The following is a 21,076-nucleotide window of genomic DNA, read 5'->3' on the forward strand; positions in this document are numbered from 1 at the left end:
AATGCAATTATTACTCTGAATACTTGTGAATACTTCTGGAAAGACATTACTTACAGTACTGTGGTTTTGAATAATCCTGGTTGGAAAGAAGAAAAGGAATGCAGAAATTTGAAATTTTTAAAGTCTAAATCCTTTACCAGATATGCTTGTCATATCACTATAGTATCTACTAAATTTGCTAATGCAAAGGCAGTTATATTCCCTGACAATTGCTTTTTTTCTGTATAAACAAGCTTATGTTTTATGTATTTAGAGTCGTTCTTTTTATGGATCTGGATTCTAATCCATTCTGAGGACAAGTAGCTTTTGCCATTCTTTTTTAAACAGCAAGACTTGTTAAAGATTTTTTAAAAATGTACCTATGGTTACAGCTCCAAAGTAGGAAAAGAGATAAGTATATTAAATGTTACTATGTAACCATATTGTTAAATGAATATAAGAAATATCTGATATTTATATAATATATGAAACACAAAGTGAAATGATTTAGAATCTCTTGATTATTCAAATTTCATTTATATTTATTATTTGCCACAGCCTTATTAATTTAACACAATTAATTTAAAATCATCTTCCTGCATAGTAAACTTAATTTGAGATCAAAAGTTCATATAGAGTTTTTGGTTATCTTTATTTGTTTGGTAGCCTATATGTCTTAGAATTTTCCCCATTATTATGTAATTATAGTTTTTCTCTTTACCAACTTAAGTATAATAATTCCATATTTTCCAATGCATTTTAACAGCCTCCATTAAATAATTCTTGTAGATCTAGATACCTCATTATAGCACGAAAGTGACCCTGAGTTCTCAAAGACCTCCTCAATTAAGCCAAAGCACTAGGAAACCAATATGTGATGGAAAATTTTAAGTATAGACCTGGTGATAATCAATTTATGCCTGTTTCAGGGAACAGACCAATTATGTGCTGGGAGTGTCATCATCACATTAGTCTCCCATTAATGATTTATTTCATTTCCAAAAATTTATTAAGACCATCAACCTATTTAAGCCCACATCATGGGAAATTTGGAAAAATGAGATTTTTTTTTACTTGATTGTTTTAACTAGTATTTAAGGTAAAACCAAGCTTTGAGGCAGTAACTGTGTTATTTTAGTTAAATATATGTTTCATTGTCTAAAAGTTTCACATTCCAGCAAAGATCTATCCTAAATGCAACTTATCATGGTTCTGGTTCTTTGGGGTTTTTTAAATGCCTTTAATATATTGTCTATCACCTTTGAGTTACTTTTTCACTAGCTCACTCTAAAGTTGAAAAAAATCTCAGCGAAGAAAGAAGCATAAGTGCCTGCTTTTGGCTTACTTTGTAACAAGTTCAAAGAGAATCATAAATTATTCATTCTGGTAGAGAACCTCAGAAATTGTGTAGTTTTAACTCCTGAGTTTACAAATAAGAAAAGAGATTCAGAGTAACAAAAATTGTCCCAAATCATAGAGTGAATAATAAGAGCTGAGTTATTAACCTATATCACTAAAAATATCCATTATACTATACTTCTTTAGCTTTAAAATGTTTTATGAAGTTAAAATGACAATATATAGATACAAATCATAATTTAATAATATTTTAGGAATATTAAAGACTATCAGATAAGCTCTGAAGAGAATGGGATAATGGGGCATATTTTGAAACATGCATTTAGTGAACAGGGAAAGGAGAATTACATTCTGTTCATTTTATATGAGGAATTATTAATACTATCAAGACTTATAGGAAATATTTTAAATGGATCAAGATCTTAATGAAAAAATTAGGAAAAATTACTAATGTTCCATTATGAAGTTTAGAAAAAATTGTTTTGTTAACTTGACGATGAAGCAAAGCCAATTAGACTGTATTGAAGTCTGACTTGTTAGTAATTTTGTTGCAGAAGAAACTTATCTTAATTCAGAACAGACAAAAATAGTTTGTGAAGTTCATTACACTCCTAAGATAAAACTCACCTCTACCATTACTATTGTATTACCAAAATACTATTAATTCGTTATTTTAATTAGTATTATATATTAAATATTATTATAATATTGTATTAATTAGTGATACTAGTTGTATTCATGCTAGTAATTACCAAAATTACTATTAACATTTATTTTTGGTTTTCTTGAGTGACAGAAAGTAAGAAAGAGGATTTTACAGAAAAAAAAATCATCCTCAGAATTTGAATAAGCCAAACAGAACTCAATGAAAACAATCAATTTGTTGTTGAGTTGTTTTTAGTCATATTCAACTCTTCCTAGCCCCATTTTTAATTTTTTTTGGCAAATATACCAGCAAGGTTTGCCATTGCTTTCTCTGGCTCATTTTACAGATCACAAGTAACTGGATTAAGTGACTTGCCCAAGGTAACGCCCCTAGTAAGGGTCAGAAGCCAGATTTCAACTCAGGAAAGACAAGTCTTCCTGACATCAGGCACAGTACTCTCTCTACTGTGGCCCCTAGCTGCCTATACACATTTGCTTTTGAAATATAACAATTTATCATTCTATCTTTGTCTGTTCTGAGAGAAGTGAGAAAAAGAGTAAAAGCAAGGAGCACAATTAAATCTCTTTAAGACACCAGAGCCAGATATTTCAAAATTATATACTTTTGCATTTGCATAAATTTTAGAGATACAATGTGAGAGTTGAAGGAATACTCTGGTATAATTATCAAAAAGTCTATTCATCACATACTTCTTCAAATACCCTCTAGAAAATAACAGTTCTTAACAAGTACCATAGAATTGCTTTTTACCAACACCTGCTTTTTCCAAATCATCAATGGCTCATGTCTGTTTTTTTTTCTTTGAAGCTCTGACTTCATAGAGGACTATGATTTAAACATACATACATACACACAATTGTATCTCGATATATTATTTTACTGAGACACTGTGGTAATTATAAAAGCAGCCTAGACTTCAAAGAAAATTTGCCATGAGAAAGTAATGAGAAAAAGCATCTGCAACAATACTTAAACTGGAACCACTGTTATACACAGAAAATAGCATAACCTCCAGCCCTAAATTAAAGAAGATTATTCTGTATCTGATAAAGTGTCTAAAAACATGTAAGATTTCTTTTATTTCTACTGTTAATTGATTATTAATTTCATGCCAGTCATGCCAAGTGATAAATTACTCTTTTTCCTTAAAAACATGACTGGCATATTAGTCTTAGTAATATCGAGCTGATAAATAAATTGTGAATATTTGTAGTCTCAAGATTTTCAGTTTATTGCTATATTTACTTCTCTCTATAAATATCTTAATAGTTTTCTCTATAAATTACCTTTTTAATTTTTCTGAAAATATTTTACTGTATCTGTCATATTTTAGGTTCAGGCTAATCTCTTACTCTCAGATCAAAATGGTTGTGAATATAATTAATAGGAAAGTATACTTTATAAGAAAGAATTAAAGGTAAAACAAATAAGTTCTGTTATTCTAGACTTGAAAATATTTAAAAGTAATACTATATTCAATACTTGCTTTTAAAATAATAACTACAAATATTAAATAAGTCTCAGTTAGAGGGATGCCCTTGCTAACATAAAAGTATGTTCTAGTGTAAAATAACATAGAGTAATAGAGTTCAAAAATTGCAATGATCATTGTTTGATAAGTACTCTTACCATAGTTAATTTTTGGCACTTTCTTAAATAACCTAGAGCTCTTGTTTGTAATCATCTAATTACACATCAGCCTTTAATGTAAGAAAATTAATAGAGTTTTATTAAAATAACAAAGAATCATAACCATATTTTTCCTTTGAAAATATTTTCCTATTAAATTTAACAGTTACCTCTTCTTCTTCCAGTCTTTTCAAAGAATCACCAGCAAATTTAATATACTGAGTCATTAGGGTAACCAGAGCTGTATAGCGGGTTCTTAAGTCCATAAACTGTCAAAAATAACCACACAAAAATATATTACAACTATTCTTAATGATTTTAAGGGCATTATATTAATGTTTTCAAAAAATTTATCTGGCTTCCAGATAATTCCCCCACAATAAGCTACTTCAAAATAATTTGTTCGTTGTTGATATTTAATATCTTTTAAATACAATTGTGTAATATTCTGGGATTTGCTTTTTAATCTACAATTGTTAATGAATCTTAAATAAAATATTTAGTCATTTCTATGGTTCCTTTAAGATACATCTATTAACATGAACTAGTCTTTTTAAAAAAATGTATTCTCCATTACCTCTTGTATGATGAGGTCAGCTGAGCTCTGCATCCTCCTACGTTTCACTGGTGATTTCTGCTGTGAGTCTACCATAGCCCGATAGGTCATTGTCTGTAATTCATAGTCCTGTACAAAAAAGTCAAAAGAATTAATTCACAAAAAAAGTAGCTAACTTGGTAGGATTGTGAACAAAAACAATTCTCAAAAATATGATTCCATAATTTGTTAAGAGCATGAGAAATAAATTGTGGTATAACTAATAAATTTTAAGTTAATAAGTTGCAGATATTTTACATAGGAATGTTATAGTATTTCTTACCTTCACAGCAGTGGCATATTGTTCTGAATATTTCTGGCACTCATCCATTTTGTTCTGTTTCATTTCTATTTCAGATACTAGCATCTATAAGTGAGGAAATAATTTAACAGAGAAGGTAATTATTTAAAATAATTTAACCAAGAAAAAAAATCAACATGAAAACATCTGCATTTCAATTTGTTGGGATAATGCCAAATCAGTGGTTGCATTCTCCAGCTTCCTACCCCAATGTAATTTATATGTAACTTTACATCTGAATAAAGCTAATACTGTATTAGAGAACTTAAAAACAATTTTAATTTTCCCAATCCTGAAGCAATAGAACTTGTGAAGACGATATATGTAGTGGCACAGGGACATTCTTCCTTTAGTAACTTCTTGATTTCATCTTATAATTCCAAATGGGGCATGCAAGGAAAGACAAAGTTCAATATTAGTGGTATAGGATCTATTATAATCTATATCTATGGAACCACAGCATCAGTTAATAGTACTTTTATCTAACTTGAGAATCCACTTACATATAACCAAGGAAAATGTCCTTTGGTCAAAGTAGATCACCAAAAAAAGAAATGTTCAGTTGAGATTATTACATTAAATGCTGGGTAAGATGAGGGAAATGGTACGAAGTTGAAATAAGATGGGAGGTCTAATTAGTCGAGGATCAACAGTTCCAAGCTATAAGAAAGCCAAACTGCTAGATTAACCCTGGTAATAACACAACCTCAAAGGATTTCTAGATACACATTATTATACTTTTAATAATCATAATCTGAGTTTCTCTCCCTCTCTACCCAAAACCGATTAGTCCTCAAAGATGAGGCAAAGCCATTCATCCCCCCAATTTCCTGCTTTGTTTCTTGTGAATCACCAGACTTATTTATCAAGGGCTTTAATTCTTCTATGCCTGGTCCTTCATGACACAGGAAAAAGGCAAATGAGTGCAACATGAGTGTTTTACATGGCTATTTCTAGCTGAAACCCATTCAAATGTGCTACCTAATTTTCTGTGTTTAAATCTAGCAACTGTTTTGAAAATGAACACTAAGATAAATGCTATGTTTCAATATACTCCATTTTGATTTACTGACCAATCCATTACTTACAAGTATAGAAAAGTATATTTCTTTAGGGGATTGGTAGATGGTAGAGGGCAGGGAAGATGAGAAACATTATTAACCTAATTAAGTCACAGACAAAAGAGACTATTTTTTTCATACCTTCTGTTGATTTAGCTGTGTTGCCAATGTTTTGCTATTCTCAGGTTGTTTTTCCTGAATTTTTCGCTGAGTATCTTCAACCTTCTGAATCCAATCATCCAGAGGATGATATGTATCTCTATAGTACTTCAGAGATTTGCCAATAGCTTCCAGGTCACGTAATCTTGGTTGTATTTGAGAAAAAGAAGTATCAGTAGAAAATTAGCTTGGAACTTCCAAAGATATCCAGAAGTAATAACATTTGAAGCTTTTTGACAGAAAAAAGTCAAAAGTACATAGCTTTGGATGATCATCATTATTCAACATTTACTGAATACTCCCTACACCAGCATTGCATGACCAACTTTTTTGTAACACTGACCGCACAGTTCAGGGTCTACTTCATTGAAATGAGAGTGATGTCAGGTTCTAAATTCAGGATCTTAGTTACTTTACACAAGTCACAGAAAACGCTTCATTTTTTATAGTTCTAAAAGAAGTCATCTCCATGTTTAAGTGACTTGTGAATAAAATTTATTTTATTTTTGTGATACCATTCTTCCAAGGAATTTAGATCACAGTATTAGTAAATGAAGGCTTTCCTGATGTGCTCCCTCCAGCTGCTTCTCCTCTTTGGACCCCCCAAATACTGAGTAAATGTTTTATATGCACTTCTATATGTACATTTTGATTCCCTCTATAGAATGTAGGCTCCTTGAGGAAAGGGTTTGTCATTATTGTCTTTTTAAGCCAGGGGTTTGTATATTACCCTGTTTTCAAAGAAGAGATAATAAATGTAAATCTCTTCACAAACCTAAAGCATGATAAATATTAGGAATTAGTGAAATCAGTTGATTAATAAATGCTTATTGGTTGATTGATAATTTGGAAAGGGACAAGGGACAATACTATCCTGCTTGTTTAAATTACTCAAAAACTAGACATCTTATTTCTTTATATCTTCAATTGAAATGATACACAACTCATACTACTTCTTTTCTTTTTGTTACCTGAAATACTATTAAACAATAGAGGAGATAATGCATCATCAAAATATAAAACAGTCTCTACTGCTACTCACTTAGTCATATATCAGATTTATAATAGTATCAAAACCATAATGTTTTCCTCGTGAGATATGATATTTAATGGTTCAATAAACACAATATTATATTCCAAAGAGGAATAACAGTACAGTGAGCAAATCATTAAATACACAGAATAGGAGCATATTTGGAAGAAAATTTCTAAAATTTACATAGACAATTTCCTGAAATATATACTATCTTTAGAGAGATATCCACCATGAAAACCAGATTGTCTCCTCTGAGAATTTTGCACATTTTTACCAACTAGCATAAACTCGCCTGTCATTTGTTGTATGTGTATGGACATACATCTATCTATGCATATATCCATGTGTGTGCATATGTTCATGCAAATGTGTGTATACAGATACACACATACAAATATGTATTGAATACTGACTATTGTGAATGTTGACTTTATTATATTTAGGCTCTTATACAAATACAATTTTATGGGGATTTATGTCAATATCCTTTCAAACGTGTATAAAATGGGAATATCTGTATCTATATTGTGTTTTTAGTCATATATTTATGGATTTTGATACAATGTGTATGAATATGTATATACATATTCTAGGGAGCACACAGATTTCAAAAATTAAATCAACTATTTAAACCTGATTGAAAGACACCATCAAAAACAACTCCAAAATATACAAACCTGTTATCAATTTGAGTGTGAACACTTTGCCATCTTTCTACTAACTGATCTGCTTTCTCTTTGTGCCAGTCAAAATCAAGATCCCGTTCTTTGTAGGTTATAAACATCTGATCACTAATGGCTTTGGCTTTCTGCAATTCATCCTCTAAAGCATGAAATACTTCCCGTTTTTCATCTACTTCAGATCTCCATTGCTTAAAAAAAAGAATTACTATTAAAATAATTTCTAAGAGCATATCAATGATTAATTGATAAAATTCAGTATATTTATCTGCTTTATCAGAAAGAGTTCATTTATTCATACAGGTAGATAATAATAGTAGCTAGCATTTATATAATTCTTGAAGTCCCATTCATCGAGAGTCCTTCCAGGTTCTATGTTGGCAAGAAGTGTGGTATGAACAAATATATAACATATGCAAAGCACTTTGCAAACCTTAAGGCATTATATAAATACTAGCTACTACACACAGAATTAATATAAACTTACTGTGGAACAAATAGTAGAATAGAGTATATAAATGTATGTAATAATATAAATGCATTCTTTTTCCTAAAATTTAGTTTCTAAAATCACACTACATATCCTAAGAATATGCAAAACTCTGCTTCATAAATTATAGGTTATCAAAAGATATTTTACTTTGCTTCTATTCTTGCTCCTACCACACTTCAATACCACAACAGAATCACAAACTAACTTCACTGCTTGACAATAATGAGGGCATTTGATTATTTTGTAAATAAAGATTCTCCTTATTCCAACGGCAGTACCTGTGAAATCAACTTACTCGAGTGAAATATTAACAGACTTCATATGGCAATGGAAATAGCTATAGCTAATAATTTGGTTCTTTATAATAAATCAATTTTATGCTGGAGGGGATGTGGCAAAGTTGGGACATTAATGCATTGCTGGTGGAGTTGTGAATTAATTCAACCATTCTGGAGGGCAATTTGGAACTATGCACAAAGGGCACTAAAAGACTGTCTGTCCTTTGATCCAGCCGTAGCACTGCTGGGTTTGTACCCCAAAGAGATAATAAGGAAAAAGACTTGTACAAGAATATTCATAGCTGCGCTCTTTGTGGTGGCCAAAAATTGGAAAATGAGGGGATGCCCTTCAATTGGGGAATGGCTGAACAAATTGTGGTATATGTTGGTGATGGAATACTATTGTGCTCAAAGGAATAACAAAGTGGAGGAATTCCATGGGGACTGGAACAACCTCCAGGAAGCAATGCAGAGTGAGAGGATCAGAACCAGGAAAACATTGTACACAGAGACTAATACACTGTGGTACAATCAAATGTAATGGACTTCTCCATTAGTGGCAATGCAGTGATCCTTAACAACCCGGAGAGATCTACAAGAAAGAATACTATCCACATTCAGGGGAAAAACTGTGGGAGTAGAAACACAAAAGAAAAACAACTGCTTGATTACATGGGTCGATGGGATATGATTGGGGACACAGACTCTAAAAGAACATTCTAGTGTAAACATTAACACCATGGAAATAGGTTCTGATCAAGGACACAGTGGAATGGTTACGTGAAGGGGAGGGGGAGGGGAAGGAGGGAAAAAATATTCTTTGTAACCAAGGAATAATGTTCTAAATTGACTAAATAAAATTTAAAAAATAAATTAAATTAAATTAATAGAAGGAAAAAATGATAATAAAGTAATTTTATAAAGAGGCATTATATAAGTCAGATATTCTATGTTTAGAGATAGGTCTATATGTCTGGCTCAATATGTCTGTCCTTTATGTGTATTGTGTAAATACACACATAAAGACATGACACAAGGTTGTTTACACGTAAATTCATATACTTATTTTGTTGTACACATGTGTGAAAGAGAGATTAACCAGAATCTTCATAGAGGTTTATTTATGTAAGGGTCCTACATACCTTTAATGTACTCATAAGATTTTCAATATTATTCTTGTCAGCTGTCACAGCTTCTTCCTCACACAGTTTAGTTTCATAAAGTTTTACAAGTGCTTCTGCCCCCTGAGTGTTTTTTAATACCAAATTAACAGTTTTCAACCTGAAAAAAGAATTAATTTTGTTAAGTAATTACCTTACTACAATAAAATGCCTATTTACATAGGATATTTTCAATCCTAAAATAGCATGAGATCTTTGATATGCTAGTGATTTTATAACCCTTTAATTTATAAGTATTTAGTCACCGACTCATAGGATTTAAGACTAGAAAGTTTGGATTTCTTCTAGTATAAAAATATAAAAGATCATGAAATCATAGACTTGGGACTATAAAAGACCTTCAAAGTTACATATTCCAAAATCTTCACTTTTACAGATGAGGAAACTGAGGCCAAGAAAGTTCAAGTAATTTGTGTAACGTCATTCCATAATAAGTAGCAGAGCTGGGACTATAGCCTAGATCCTTTGACAAGTAGTTACTCTTTCTACATTTAAAGTTGGCATTATCAAGTGATTTAATAACAGAAACTAGTATGTTTTTGTCAATGGAAAAAGAAGGTGCAATACTACCTGCCTCACTGTAACAAAGTAAGAATTACTGGGCCTTTCCATCTGTCCTGCAACTGAGTCCTCCTTTGGTGAGTAGTTACTCTTTCTACATTTAAAGTTGGCATTATCAAGTGATTTAATAACAGAAACTTATAAGTTTTTGTCAATGGAAAAAGAAGGTGCAATACTACTTGCCTCACTGTAACAAAGTAAGAATTACTGAGCCTTTCCATCTGTCCTGCAACTGAGTCCTCCTTTTAGTGTGTTATCTCTCCATTACAACGTAAGCTACATGAGAGTACTATTTTGCTTTATTGTTTGTATTTCTAGCCCTTAGCACATGGTAAACACTTAATAAATTATTTTTTTCACTGACTCATCAAATACTAATTTCACTCTAGTCAAAACTCATAGAGTCCAATCCACTATTATCAACCTAGAATGTACCTGTTTAAAACATCATTTCACAAAGGATGTTGAAAAAATACTGAAAAAGAAAATCCTCATGAATCAGAAGATTAGCTGCTAAGCCATGGCATACTAGCTCTAGCCTCCATATGTCAGTTTATATCAGCCCATGACTTTCCTTGAAACTCTCCTAAAAAAAAATCATAAAAATCACTCAGAAAGTTCAATTTATTTTTTAAGGATAATAATTCAGAATAAAGGAATAAATATTTGTACTGATGAAATGTTATATTTCCAATCAAATTAGAATCATAGAAGTCCAGGGCAAGCCCTAATGTATAAATCTCCTTTATTTTACCTTATCTATAAAAACATGCAAGGTGTATGCTGCCGGCAAAGTCCCTCTTCAATCCTTTATAGAATATGTTCTGACAATAAATACATTTTGTCTAATTGTGTATTTCTAGGCACATATGAATGAAACATCCAAAAATCAGCTTAATTAAACTACAAAGGCTCAGCAACAGAAGGTTAGCCACAAGGTGATGGATTTTTTAGCTTTAATTGGCCAGATGTTCTCAAAGTCTCCCATTGCAGGAAATTTGTGCCAAGTTGTTATGCAAATATGTGTTGTACTAAAGTGTGATCAGGTACTAATGTAAAAACAAAAGAGGAGCAGAGAAAACAGTAGAATACTTGATTTGAAATCAGAGGATTTGGATTTCACATCTGAGCTATTCTACTTCCTACTTTATTACCTTACACAAGTTACTTAGTTTCCTCACCTGTAAAATGAGAGGGTTAGACTTAGGTGACCTCTAAGTACTAAATCTATAAAAGTATGAAATGAATGAAAAATTGAAAGACTGAAATTTTCATGGGTCCAAGGGAGTATAAATACATCTAAAATGTCATATTTATCAAAGTACCAAAGAAAGGAGGCTTCAACATGTATAAGAGTGACATACTTATCAATATAAATGGAAGACATAGAATAGACTTGATTCATATTCTGAATAATGATATTGAGTTCAGAGCGCAAAGTAGGGATTGATGGTGATGCTGCAGCCTGACTGAAAAATTCTTCACATTTATCTGTGATGGTTGCCAAATCATCTTTGAGTCGATCCAATTCTTTTTTGAGTTTCTGTTAAAGAAAAGCTGTGTTAATCATGTCCATGAATTAAATAGGGTATTTAAGATATAGTTATTCAGACAATTAAGTAGCAAAGTGGATAGAATGCTGGGTAGGATGTCAAGAAGACCCAAGTTCAAACACTACCTTGGACATTTACTAGCTGTGTGACCTGATCAAGTCACTTAACCTCTGTTAAGTCTGTTTGTTTGCCTATTTAAAAAGGGAATTGGATTTAATGACCTCTAAGTTTATCCCTTCTAGTTCTAGATCCAATCTTTTACCAACATTGTCACTTATCAAACACTCCCTTTCATCTTTCCCTCCCTCTTCCACATTTAATAGTTAAGTACAATAAAGCAAAACAAAAAATACATCATTCATATCAATAAACAAACACCTGAATTCTAGCTATAGTTATGGACACTTCCTAAATTAAAAAAAAATTTAGTTCTGTCATTTAATAGGCGTTTTCTTTGCATAAAGCACAAGATATAAAAAAGATAAAACATCTGTCTTCAAAGGTGTCACAAAGAATGGGATTGCTTCGTTAAGTAATCATTATCCCCCTTTTTTCTAAATGTGTTCTTTTGGGAGGAAAGCTGAGACATGTGCATCAAGTTTTGCCATCAACCATTTCTCAAAAGTAGCAATGAGAGATGATAACAGAGAAGTTCTCTAAACTTTGTTTCTTTGAAGAATGAATGAAATAAGAAAGTATCATTTGCATAGAATCTACTATGTGCCAGGGACTATGCTAAGCATTTTATAAATGTAACCTCATTTAATCCTCACTACAACATTGAGAAATAGAGGCTATAATTATCCTCGTTTCACAAATGAGGAAAGGAGTTAACAAGTGCCCAGGTTCACAAGTTAATAAGTGTCAGAGATAGGGTTTCAATTAAGGTCTTCCTGACTTCAGGTCCAGTACTCTATCCACTATGCCACAGAGTTACATCAATCAATCAAAAAACACTTATTATGACATGTGTTAGGCATTGTGAAGACAAAAATGAGACCATTCCTGTCCTCAAAGAGCTTACTTTCTAATGGGGTTGGGATAGGAGTGGGAAACAACATGATTACATACAAGTAAACTTAGGCTATAAAGAGAAAACTGAGCTCAAAAAAAAAACAAAAAACATAGGAACTAATTCTATCAGGTAACTTAATAGAATTAAGACTTTAAAAATAAGCATCTTTTCAAATCTTACCTCTTGCTCTGTGATCCTGAACACACTTTCATGTAAATCATCTCTTTCTAGTGGGGTTCGGATCTGTCTAATCAAACGGTCTTCACAGTTTTCCAAACGAAGCCTGATATTTCGGACTTCTGAGATGTAAAGATTATAAACAGATTCTTCTTGCTCCTCTGTGGAAATAAGTAACATTCAGCATATACATTTTTCTATCTTCTGGGTATTTTTGCTTATATAGTATACTTTCTAAACCAAATCAATATTGCGTTTACATACAAAAAGCAAAATTGGCTATTCTTTCTAAAAATTATTAACATAGTATCAGAACTTCCCTAATGTTACTCATTATATTTGTAAAATTTAGACTGTTTATAGAGCATTACAGTTTATGATTTTAAAACATGAACAGAATTTTCCAAAACTGCTAAATACTTTTCTAAAAACAACAACAATAATAAGGGTTACTCATATTTCTATGTGTTCTAAGATAGAAAAGCAGTGTTTCTCACAATCAACTGGGTAAGTAGAAAGTATTAACTTCATATACAAGACAAAAAATCTTTCAATTAATTAGGAAAAATATTAATGAAAATATGAAATGACTTTTTTTGAATAATGAAGAATTTTTATACCACCCCCAAGAAATACCCTGGAATTTGCTTTAATGTAAAAATGCAATATCTTGGGAAGACAACTTTCTTCCTGCTAAATGTTGGGTGCAGTGAAAACAAAATTATTGGCTAAAAACTCAAGATTTTATATTTTATAATTTTTTAATTCAATTTTATTATTTCAATTAAGGATCATTTATTTTTTCTCTCTACCTATTGGGAAAAAATGAAAAACAAAACTTGAATGGGGAAAAGATTTTAAATAAAAGGGAAATGTTTATTCCTTTATCAAAAAGTATGAATATGAACACTATCTGACAAACATTTGCTTCTGAAACAGATTTATTCTCTACTGATGTAGCATAAAATTATCTCAGAATAGGTAGGTATTGGCTGTTCATGAGACAGAGTTAGTCTTTAAAAGCATTAAGTATAATTACAAACACACACAAACAAATAAAGGTTAAACAATGGTGGTGAATTGTGTGCCATTAAATTTTGAGTTACCAATCTATTTTAATATCTTATCATACATTGAGCTGACATCTCTATACTACCATCTCGGCTATAAAAAAAACTAGATATTAATCTTTTAAAATGAATAACTAACATTGGAAATATGACATCTCTTTTACAGAAAAAGTTATATAGCATTTGTGTATACATGTAATGTTTTTCTCATAGCCACGCTATAAAGGTAAATTGTTTAAGTTTTATTAAGCCCTATTTCACATGTGAGAAGACTAAGATTTAGATAGGTAAGTAGACATATATAATATCTTAAAGAAAAAAATGAATTATTGACTGGAAAATGTGCGTTGCTGCCAAACAAATCTCTGTTACATAATGCCTATTAAGTATGGCAGTGAAACATCATGGACCATCATAAAATCACAGAATCAATGCTCTTAGAGAAAGATAATGTGTCATGAAAAAAGTCTTACCTCGCTCTGCTGACTTAAGAAGTTCTTGATAGTATTGTTTGCATACATTAACTTCTTTTTCCAGTTGTGTCATATCTGAGCCTGAAAATATTTGGGATTCCTGGCTATCTTCCAAGAAGTCTTGAAAACGAGATTCTAGATTGCTTAGGACCTGTTGATGCTCACCAGGCAACATTGTTTTTATCTGAAGAAAACCATTAAGCCATATAGTTATAAAAATAAATAAAATAAAATTCTAAGAGTTTTGAATGCCAAAATGCATTCAAAGCATTTTACATTGCTAAATTATGAATGGTTAAATCACTTTTCCCCATCTCATCAAAAAAACAAAAACAATAATACTAAGATAAGATTATATTTATGCTGAGCCATCATTCTCAGATAAATATTAAAAGGATTGCTCCCATTTTACAGATGAGATATTAACTGTCTGAGATGTTAACACTAAGAGATGTTAATTTATAGAACCACAGACATTTAACTTCAAAGGATCTTAAAATAAAAGGCCCTCTTTTTATATATGAAGAAAGGGAAGCCCAATTCAAAAACCCAGATTATCTGACTCCAGACTCAGAGCCCTGTCCCAAATGGTATACTGATTCTTATCTAAGAATACCTAGTGAGTGACAGAAACAGGACTTAAGGCCCACATTCTGAGGCTATAAGTGAATTGAAACTAAATAGTTAATAGACAATCTACTAAATAGAGTTAATAGACAATTGTCAAAATTCAGCCCACTACACTGAAGTTTAGGTACATTCTCATGAAATCAAAATCAAGGATATAATAGTGAAAAAGTACAATGGAGCTGATCTAAAAAACTCTGCATTTGAGTCCTCATTCCACTCTCATATTCATTCCACTCTTCCCCTAAGGAAGTCAATTTAATCTCTGTAAATGTGCTTCCTCATCGAAAGTAGAATAAATAAGAAAATATTCACAATAGGACTTTTTGTGACTACTAAACATTATATAAATATATCACTGTGAACTGCTACTATTTTTATTCAAATGGAGCAGTGTTACTGAGAAGGTAGCAGGTGTCACTAATCTCAAATGCTTTTTGGAATCTCTAAGACTATAAACAAGAAGCAAAAAATAATAGATGGCATTTCAGAGCTTTAAATGTAAAGATCAAAAATGTAAAAACCCAAGCTCCATCTTTTTATTCAAGTCTAGGGGCTACATCCTCATTCTTAGTTATAGCTTTATTTTTTAAACTCTCAGGATGGTTTGTATTGTTGCACTTACTGAGGCCACATTACTAGCTCGAATCGTATCAATTTCATTAACCAGATAATGCCAGGAAACTACACTTTTCATATTTATGTGAGACTCATGCCAAAGAGCCAAAACATTCTGAAATTGTTGTTCAATTCTGAAATGAAGAAAAGAGGTATATAAGTTAATTGTACAAAAATCTCTGCAGATGTACTCTTATAATAAACTTGTAATGGATTGGACATTCTGGTTTTATATAATTGAAATTCTTCTGGCAGAAATGCAAGTTTTCTGGTCAATAATTCACTTTTTTCTTTCTAATATTGGAAAACATTAAAATGGTTCATTATACCAACACACTGCTTTTAGCTAGCACATACCTGTTTGCTGTGTCAATGGCTTCTTTGTTTGGTGGAGGAATAGTAAAACACACTGATGGGACCATGGCTTCATTCCCAGTTGGACTAATGACCTTCCATTTAGCACGATGGGAATTGCTTGCTAATACACATTCATCATCTTTGTATATGGTTATCTAGTTTTAAACAAAGAACCAAAATATAGCATTAGGTCAAAATTAGGAGACCCTTTGAAAGATCATATATGAAAGAAGGGGAAAAAAATCTCTTGTCCCACAAACAGGCACTCAAGTGATCAAAAAGGAAAAGAAAATATCTATGGCACAGTTTTCAACCACTCTCTGGAAAATATTTCTTATTGTGATTGATTCAATCACAAGGAGCTTGCAGGCTCTTACCTCAATTTGTCGGTAGTCACAAATGGCTTTAATTGGAATGGATGTTTTGAGTGGATTATCAGGATTCCTGGGCCTCAGCTGAATTATTGTCTTTGCCCTGCCCACAAGACTTGCTATTGTGCTTTTATATTGCAAAAGTTCTTCTTTCTCTTCCTATATATTAAGTTAAAAAACACACAATTTCAAAAGTAGTTCATTTCAGAGAAAAAGATGAGATTTTTAAATTTATTATTATCTTTAACTTCTGAAAAGTGAAAATTCAAAGAGAAAAAAAGGTCATGTGAATGGTAAATAAAAGAGTAGCCTAGGAATGTAAACCTCAAAATTTCTTAGACTTATAAATGTTGGAAATTTCACCATTGGGAAATTTCATACTTGAAAAATTTCCTATTGATAGTGGGTCTTGACTATTGGAATGTGAACCCCATTGGCATGGGAGGTTCCTTCTCTTCCCTTCTTAAGATTACTTTAGGACAGAAACCTTTTGCTGAACAATGGAAAGGACTTTGACCTATGCTTAAGCATAGAACAGGAATTTCTTTGAGTCATGATTGATTTTAGAATTGATACAATGGAGATACTTGGAATCAATCTCCACCCTATTCAGTCCTAACAGGATTGAGTAAGGGCTGCAGCCTAGATCAAAATTTAATTATTCCAATCTCTACCCTACTCAGGTTAACAGGATTTAGAAAGGACTGTAGCAAAGGATCAAAGATTTAATTATTTGAAAATATGACCTTCAACAGACATGTGCAAAGCCACAGACCTCTGGGCGGTCCTGGGTTAAGCTAGAGCCTCCATTGGCACAGGGAAATTGATGGACAGGTGATTGGTAGATGTGAGGACTGAGGGGAGGGAACTTGGATGGTTTCCTTAAGGATAGGGGGGTCTGGAGACTCGAGGGGGTGGTGGAGGAGTTTGTCGGAGTGGTGGGAGTGTGCTCTGAGAAGCTTGCTCTGAAGGAAGCTGAAGGTGGGGGCCTCTGAGACTGTTTCTCCATTTTGGTCACGTGAGTAATAGGGACTGATCTCTTTTCTTTGCCCCAGCTATCTAAGGGCTTGGGCCTTTTGGCCCAGCCTAAACAGAAGGGGTATTTAAGCCCTATTCCCTTCTCTCCCTTTTTCTCTCTCTCTATCTCTAATTCCTTTCTTCCTCCTATTGTAATTAAACTCCATAAAAGATTGACTGCTGACTTGAGTTTTCATTTAGGAATTACATAGCTGAATTCCTTGGCGACCTTAAATTAATATATATCAGTCTTTTAAAGTGATTTCCTTGTCACAGGAAGCAGGAAGGTTCAAGCCCTGTTGCTCACTGTGCTAACTGAATGACCCTGAAAAAAATCACTTAACCCCTCTCACCCCATGGAAAGGGTTGATCTATACTGGTAAATGAAGTTTCCATGCCAAGAAAAATCCCACACTGATGAAATTACAGATCCAAATTTCCCCTGCTTCACACAAAAATGTAAGAGTACCAAAACATTATAGGACACAATGAAGAAAAGCTAATTAGTACGGTTTCTTTTTTTTAACCCTTACTTTGTCTTAGAAGGAATTCTAAGACAGAAGAGTAGGAAAGGCTAGATAACTGAGGTTAAGTGACTTGCCCAGGATCACAAAGCTAGGAAAAGTCTGAGGCCATATTTGAACCCATGTCCTCCTGACTCCATGCCTGGTACTCCATCCACTGTGCCACATAGCTGCCCCTATATTGCTTCCTGTGAAACAGGGTTAAAGCTGTTAATTCAAAGAGTAGTTTCCATTCCTACCATTGACTCCTGGACAAGATCTTCCAGCTTGTGGATGCTGCTGGACCTGTCACAGCTATATTTCCGATGAATAGCATCTTTCAAATTCTTTAAGTAGTCTGTTGCTTCTTTGGCATCATTGAAAAACTAGGAAGGAGATGACAGAAAAGTTAGATGCAAACTATGTTAAAAAGGAACTTTGCTGTTAAGTTACAATTCTTTATATGACCAGACTTTCAAAAACTATAGATGAGTATAAGAGGAATTTAAAAATTGTATTTTGTATAAAAATTAATCAATATTTTATTGGGTCCTTAAAGAATATATGTAACATTTTTCTATGCCAGATATATATTTTTAATTCTAATTATGCCAATTGCTCACTGAAGTTTAAACATACACTATTATGATGGTTGGACATTATATCTTATATCAGGGTTTAGACAATAAAATACTTGAACAAATATCAAGAATACTATTTCAGCTTTAGTTAGGGTGCAGTTTTGTTTTATTTCTTTGGAAGTATGATTTTCCTTAAGATACATTTATCTAAAATCAAAGGTCATTCGACTCTTTAAGCACTTGGATATTTTTAAACTATTTTTCTAAAAGTTATTCTCCATATACTACAAGATACAAAAAGTTAACCATTGTGACATACTTTTCTATCATGTTTTTATACCAAATGTGATTATTCCTAATTATAATTTAATGGTAAAATGCAACAGATTTTATTCTTAGACTACTAGTTTGTAATTACATTAAATAACAATCACTTTTATTTGTAGTGTTAATGATATACCTCAAAATAGGTGCTGTTTTCCTTTATGTGTTGTTCAACACAGTGGCAAAGTTGTAATATCCAACTCCACTGTGTCTGCATTGCTGCTCGATATGCCTTTAAAATGAATCACAGTTATTGTAAAGTCAATAACGAATAAAATTAAATCATATAGAAAATGCTTTTTAAGATAAGGTATGTTAACATTTTATAGATATATACTAATCCACGAGTAAATTTTTCTTCCTTTACTTCTAACAAAATAATTATATATATACACACACACACACACACACACACACACACAAACACACAGATAGACAGATAGATAGACAGACAGACAGATAGAGCTTTTGACAATTAAAAACAGGAGGGCAACTAGGTGGCTCAGTGGATTGAGTTTCCAGGCTTAGAAATAGGAGGTCCTGAGTTCAAATTTAACCTCAAGACATTTCATAGTTGTTTGAACCTGGGCAAGTCACTTAACCCCTACTGGCTATCTTTTATTGTTCTTCTGCTTTGAAACTAATACACATTATTGATTCTAAGATGGAAGGTAAAGGTTAAAAAAAATTTTTTTAAATACCCATCTGAGCCAAGCTTTGTCTGCTCAGAATTGTCTCCCAAAGTAATGAAACAAAAAATAACAATAAAAGATATGATTAGAACTACATTTTACATAAATGTATATATGTATATAGCTAGAATAGGTAATACACTAGAAAGATAAAATAAAATTATATAAAGTACAAAGTTCTTAAATAATATGTAAATATACATTTAATTATTCTTCCTTGAAAATAAGTACTTAAAATTATAAGTGGAACCTTCTACAATTTTTTTCATGCATTTTCCTTTCATTCTCCCTCCTCTCAGATACCCAAAAGTCTTCTGTCTTTCTCTATCCTATGACTTCCATTAAAGAACTTTCATAAGTACCACTTTCTCCTTGTAGGGTTATTTGTGTACTTCAGAATAGGTGCTCCTTCCTTCATGGTATATTCCTTCTCTGAATTCCCATAGAAGAAGTTATAGTACTATCTTGTATTATTCTACTCACTCTTTATTGCCTCAATGAGACTGCCCTCTTCAAGGACTACCTTTTCTACCTTTTGATAGCCTCTTTAACACCTACCATAATTCTCAAAATTTATCATGCAGTTTATAAGTTTGTTTAACTTAATTTATGCTTCAAAAATTTAATACATCTTTTGTGTTTCTGCACTATCATCAGTGGTAAATAGATATTTAAAAAGGCATAATCTTCAGTTAGAGAAATTTATACCTAATTATAACTATTTGAATTTATAATATAACATATTCCAGCAGGGGGTGCAATACCTAAAGTAAAGGCTGGGACTTCATTTTAAACTGGGAAAAAACTCATTCATATTATGAGAACATGTTACTTAGAAGTTGTTACTAAAAGGTATTTTTTTTTCTTTTACTACTCTCATAGTAGGTATATAGGACTTGATTGTGGACTGGCATAATAGAAGTCAGAGTAAAAAGGGAAAATATTTCTGCCCTATAGGACTCAACTTAGAGTTTGTCAAATATCTCACAATTTCTCACTCAAAATAACTAGCTTGAAAAATAGACATTGGTGTGATTATTTAATAGATTTTAGATTATCTAAAAATGATGAATTATATCTGCTATACAGTTTGTCATTTCTTATATCAAATACTAGTTTGGTACTAATTAATATTGTTAAATTAAGATTTTGTCTGTATATAAACCCTACCTTGTCATCATCATCAAACTATGACAAAATATTCTATCAGGTTTCATATTTCCCATTCCAATCTGAAAACTTTTCTTCTTTTACTTTTTTGTTCATTTCTTCTCACATAAATTCTTTGATCTTCTCAATAATTTAATTGTTTTATATATTCTTCAGTTCCTCATATTTCTTAATGTATAGCAGCCAAAACTGTAAGCTATATTTCAGATGGGCACCAATCACATTTCACATTAAAGAAGCATTCCTAATACCTTTTCTAATGATACAGTTTTATCTTTTTGGTCCTAGTAGATGAAATCTTCAGAAAAGAGATTCCTAGATCTAATTCCTTTTCTGGCACTATAGCAGATAACTTAGTATATATTACTTAGAATACATAGAGTCTGAACTCCTTACACTGTAACCCACACACAAAGCTCATTTGCTACTTTCCTGCCTATTCATGCACTCTCCTTTGACATCTTATAAGTCAAACAATGTATCTGTCACCAACCTGCAGAACTGAACACTATGTAATTTGTCTCCATTCCAAAATACTCTTGCTACTTC

The 21,076-nt window shown here is 32.0% G+C and overlaps 1 protein-coding gene across 47 annotated transcripts in view; it reads right to left on the bottom strand.

The window, feature by feature from the left end:
- Positions 1 to 21,076, bottom strand: part of DST (dystonin) — a 612,681-nt gene that overhangs the window by 189,538 nt on the left and 402,067 nt on the right. For all 47 annotated transcript variants that reach the window (XM_056814337.1, XM_056814311.1, XM_056814295.1 and 44 more), the window contains 14 exons: positions 18,802 to 18,897; positions 18,021 to 18,146; positions 16,247 to 16,399; positions 15,870 to 16,024; positions 15,520 to 15,646; positions 14,268 to 14,451; positions 12,728 to 12,885; positions 11,344 to 11,522; positions 9,380 to 9,518; positions 7,464 to 7,657; positions 5,733 to 5,895; positions 4,513 to 4,596; positions 4,212 to 4,319; positions 3,805 to 3,903 (listed from right to left, as the gene is read on the bottom strand). In XM_056814337.1, the coding sequence (XP_056670315.1) occupies positions 3,805 to 3,903; positions 4,212 to 4,319; positions 4,513 to 4,596; positions 5,733 to 5,895; positions 7,464 to 7,657; positions 9,380 to 9,518; positions 11,344 to 11,522; positions 12,728 to 12,885; positions 14,268 to 14,451; positions 15,520 to 15,646; positions 15,870 to 16,024; positions 16,247 to 16,399; positions 18,021 to 18,146; positions 18,802 to 18,897 (1,965 nt within the window). The remainder of the gene's footprint in view (positions 1 to 3,804; positions 3,904 to 4,211; positions 4,320 to 4,512; positions 4,597 to 5,732; positions 5,896 to 7,463; positions 7,658 to 9,379; positions 9,519 to 11,343; positions 11,523 to 12,727; positions 12,886 to 14,267; positions 14,452 to 15,519; positions 15,647 to 15,869; positions 16,025 to 16,246; positions 16,400 to 18,020; positions 18,147 to 18,801; positions 18,898 to 21,076) is intronic.

This window comes from Monodelphis domestica, chromosome 2 (genome assembly GCF_027887165.1).
Source record: "Monodelphis domestica isolate mMonDom1 chromosome 2, mMonDom1.pri, whole genome shotgun sequence".
Lineage (NCBI taxonomy): Eukaryota > Metazoa > Chordata > Mammalia > Didelphimorphia > Didelphidae > Monodelphis > Monodelphis domestica.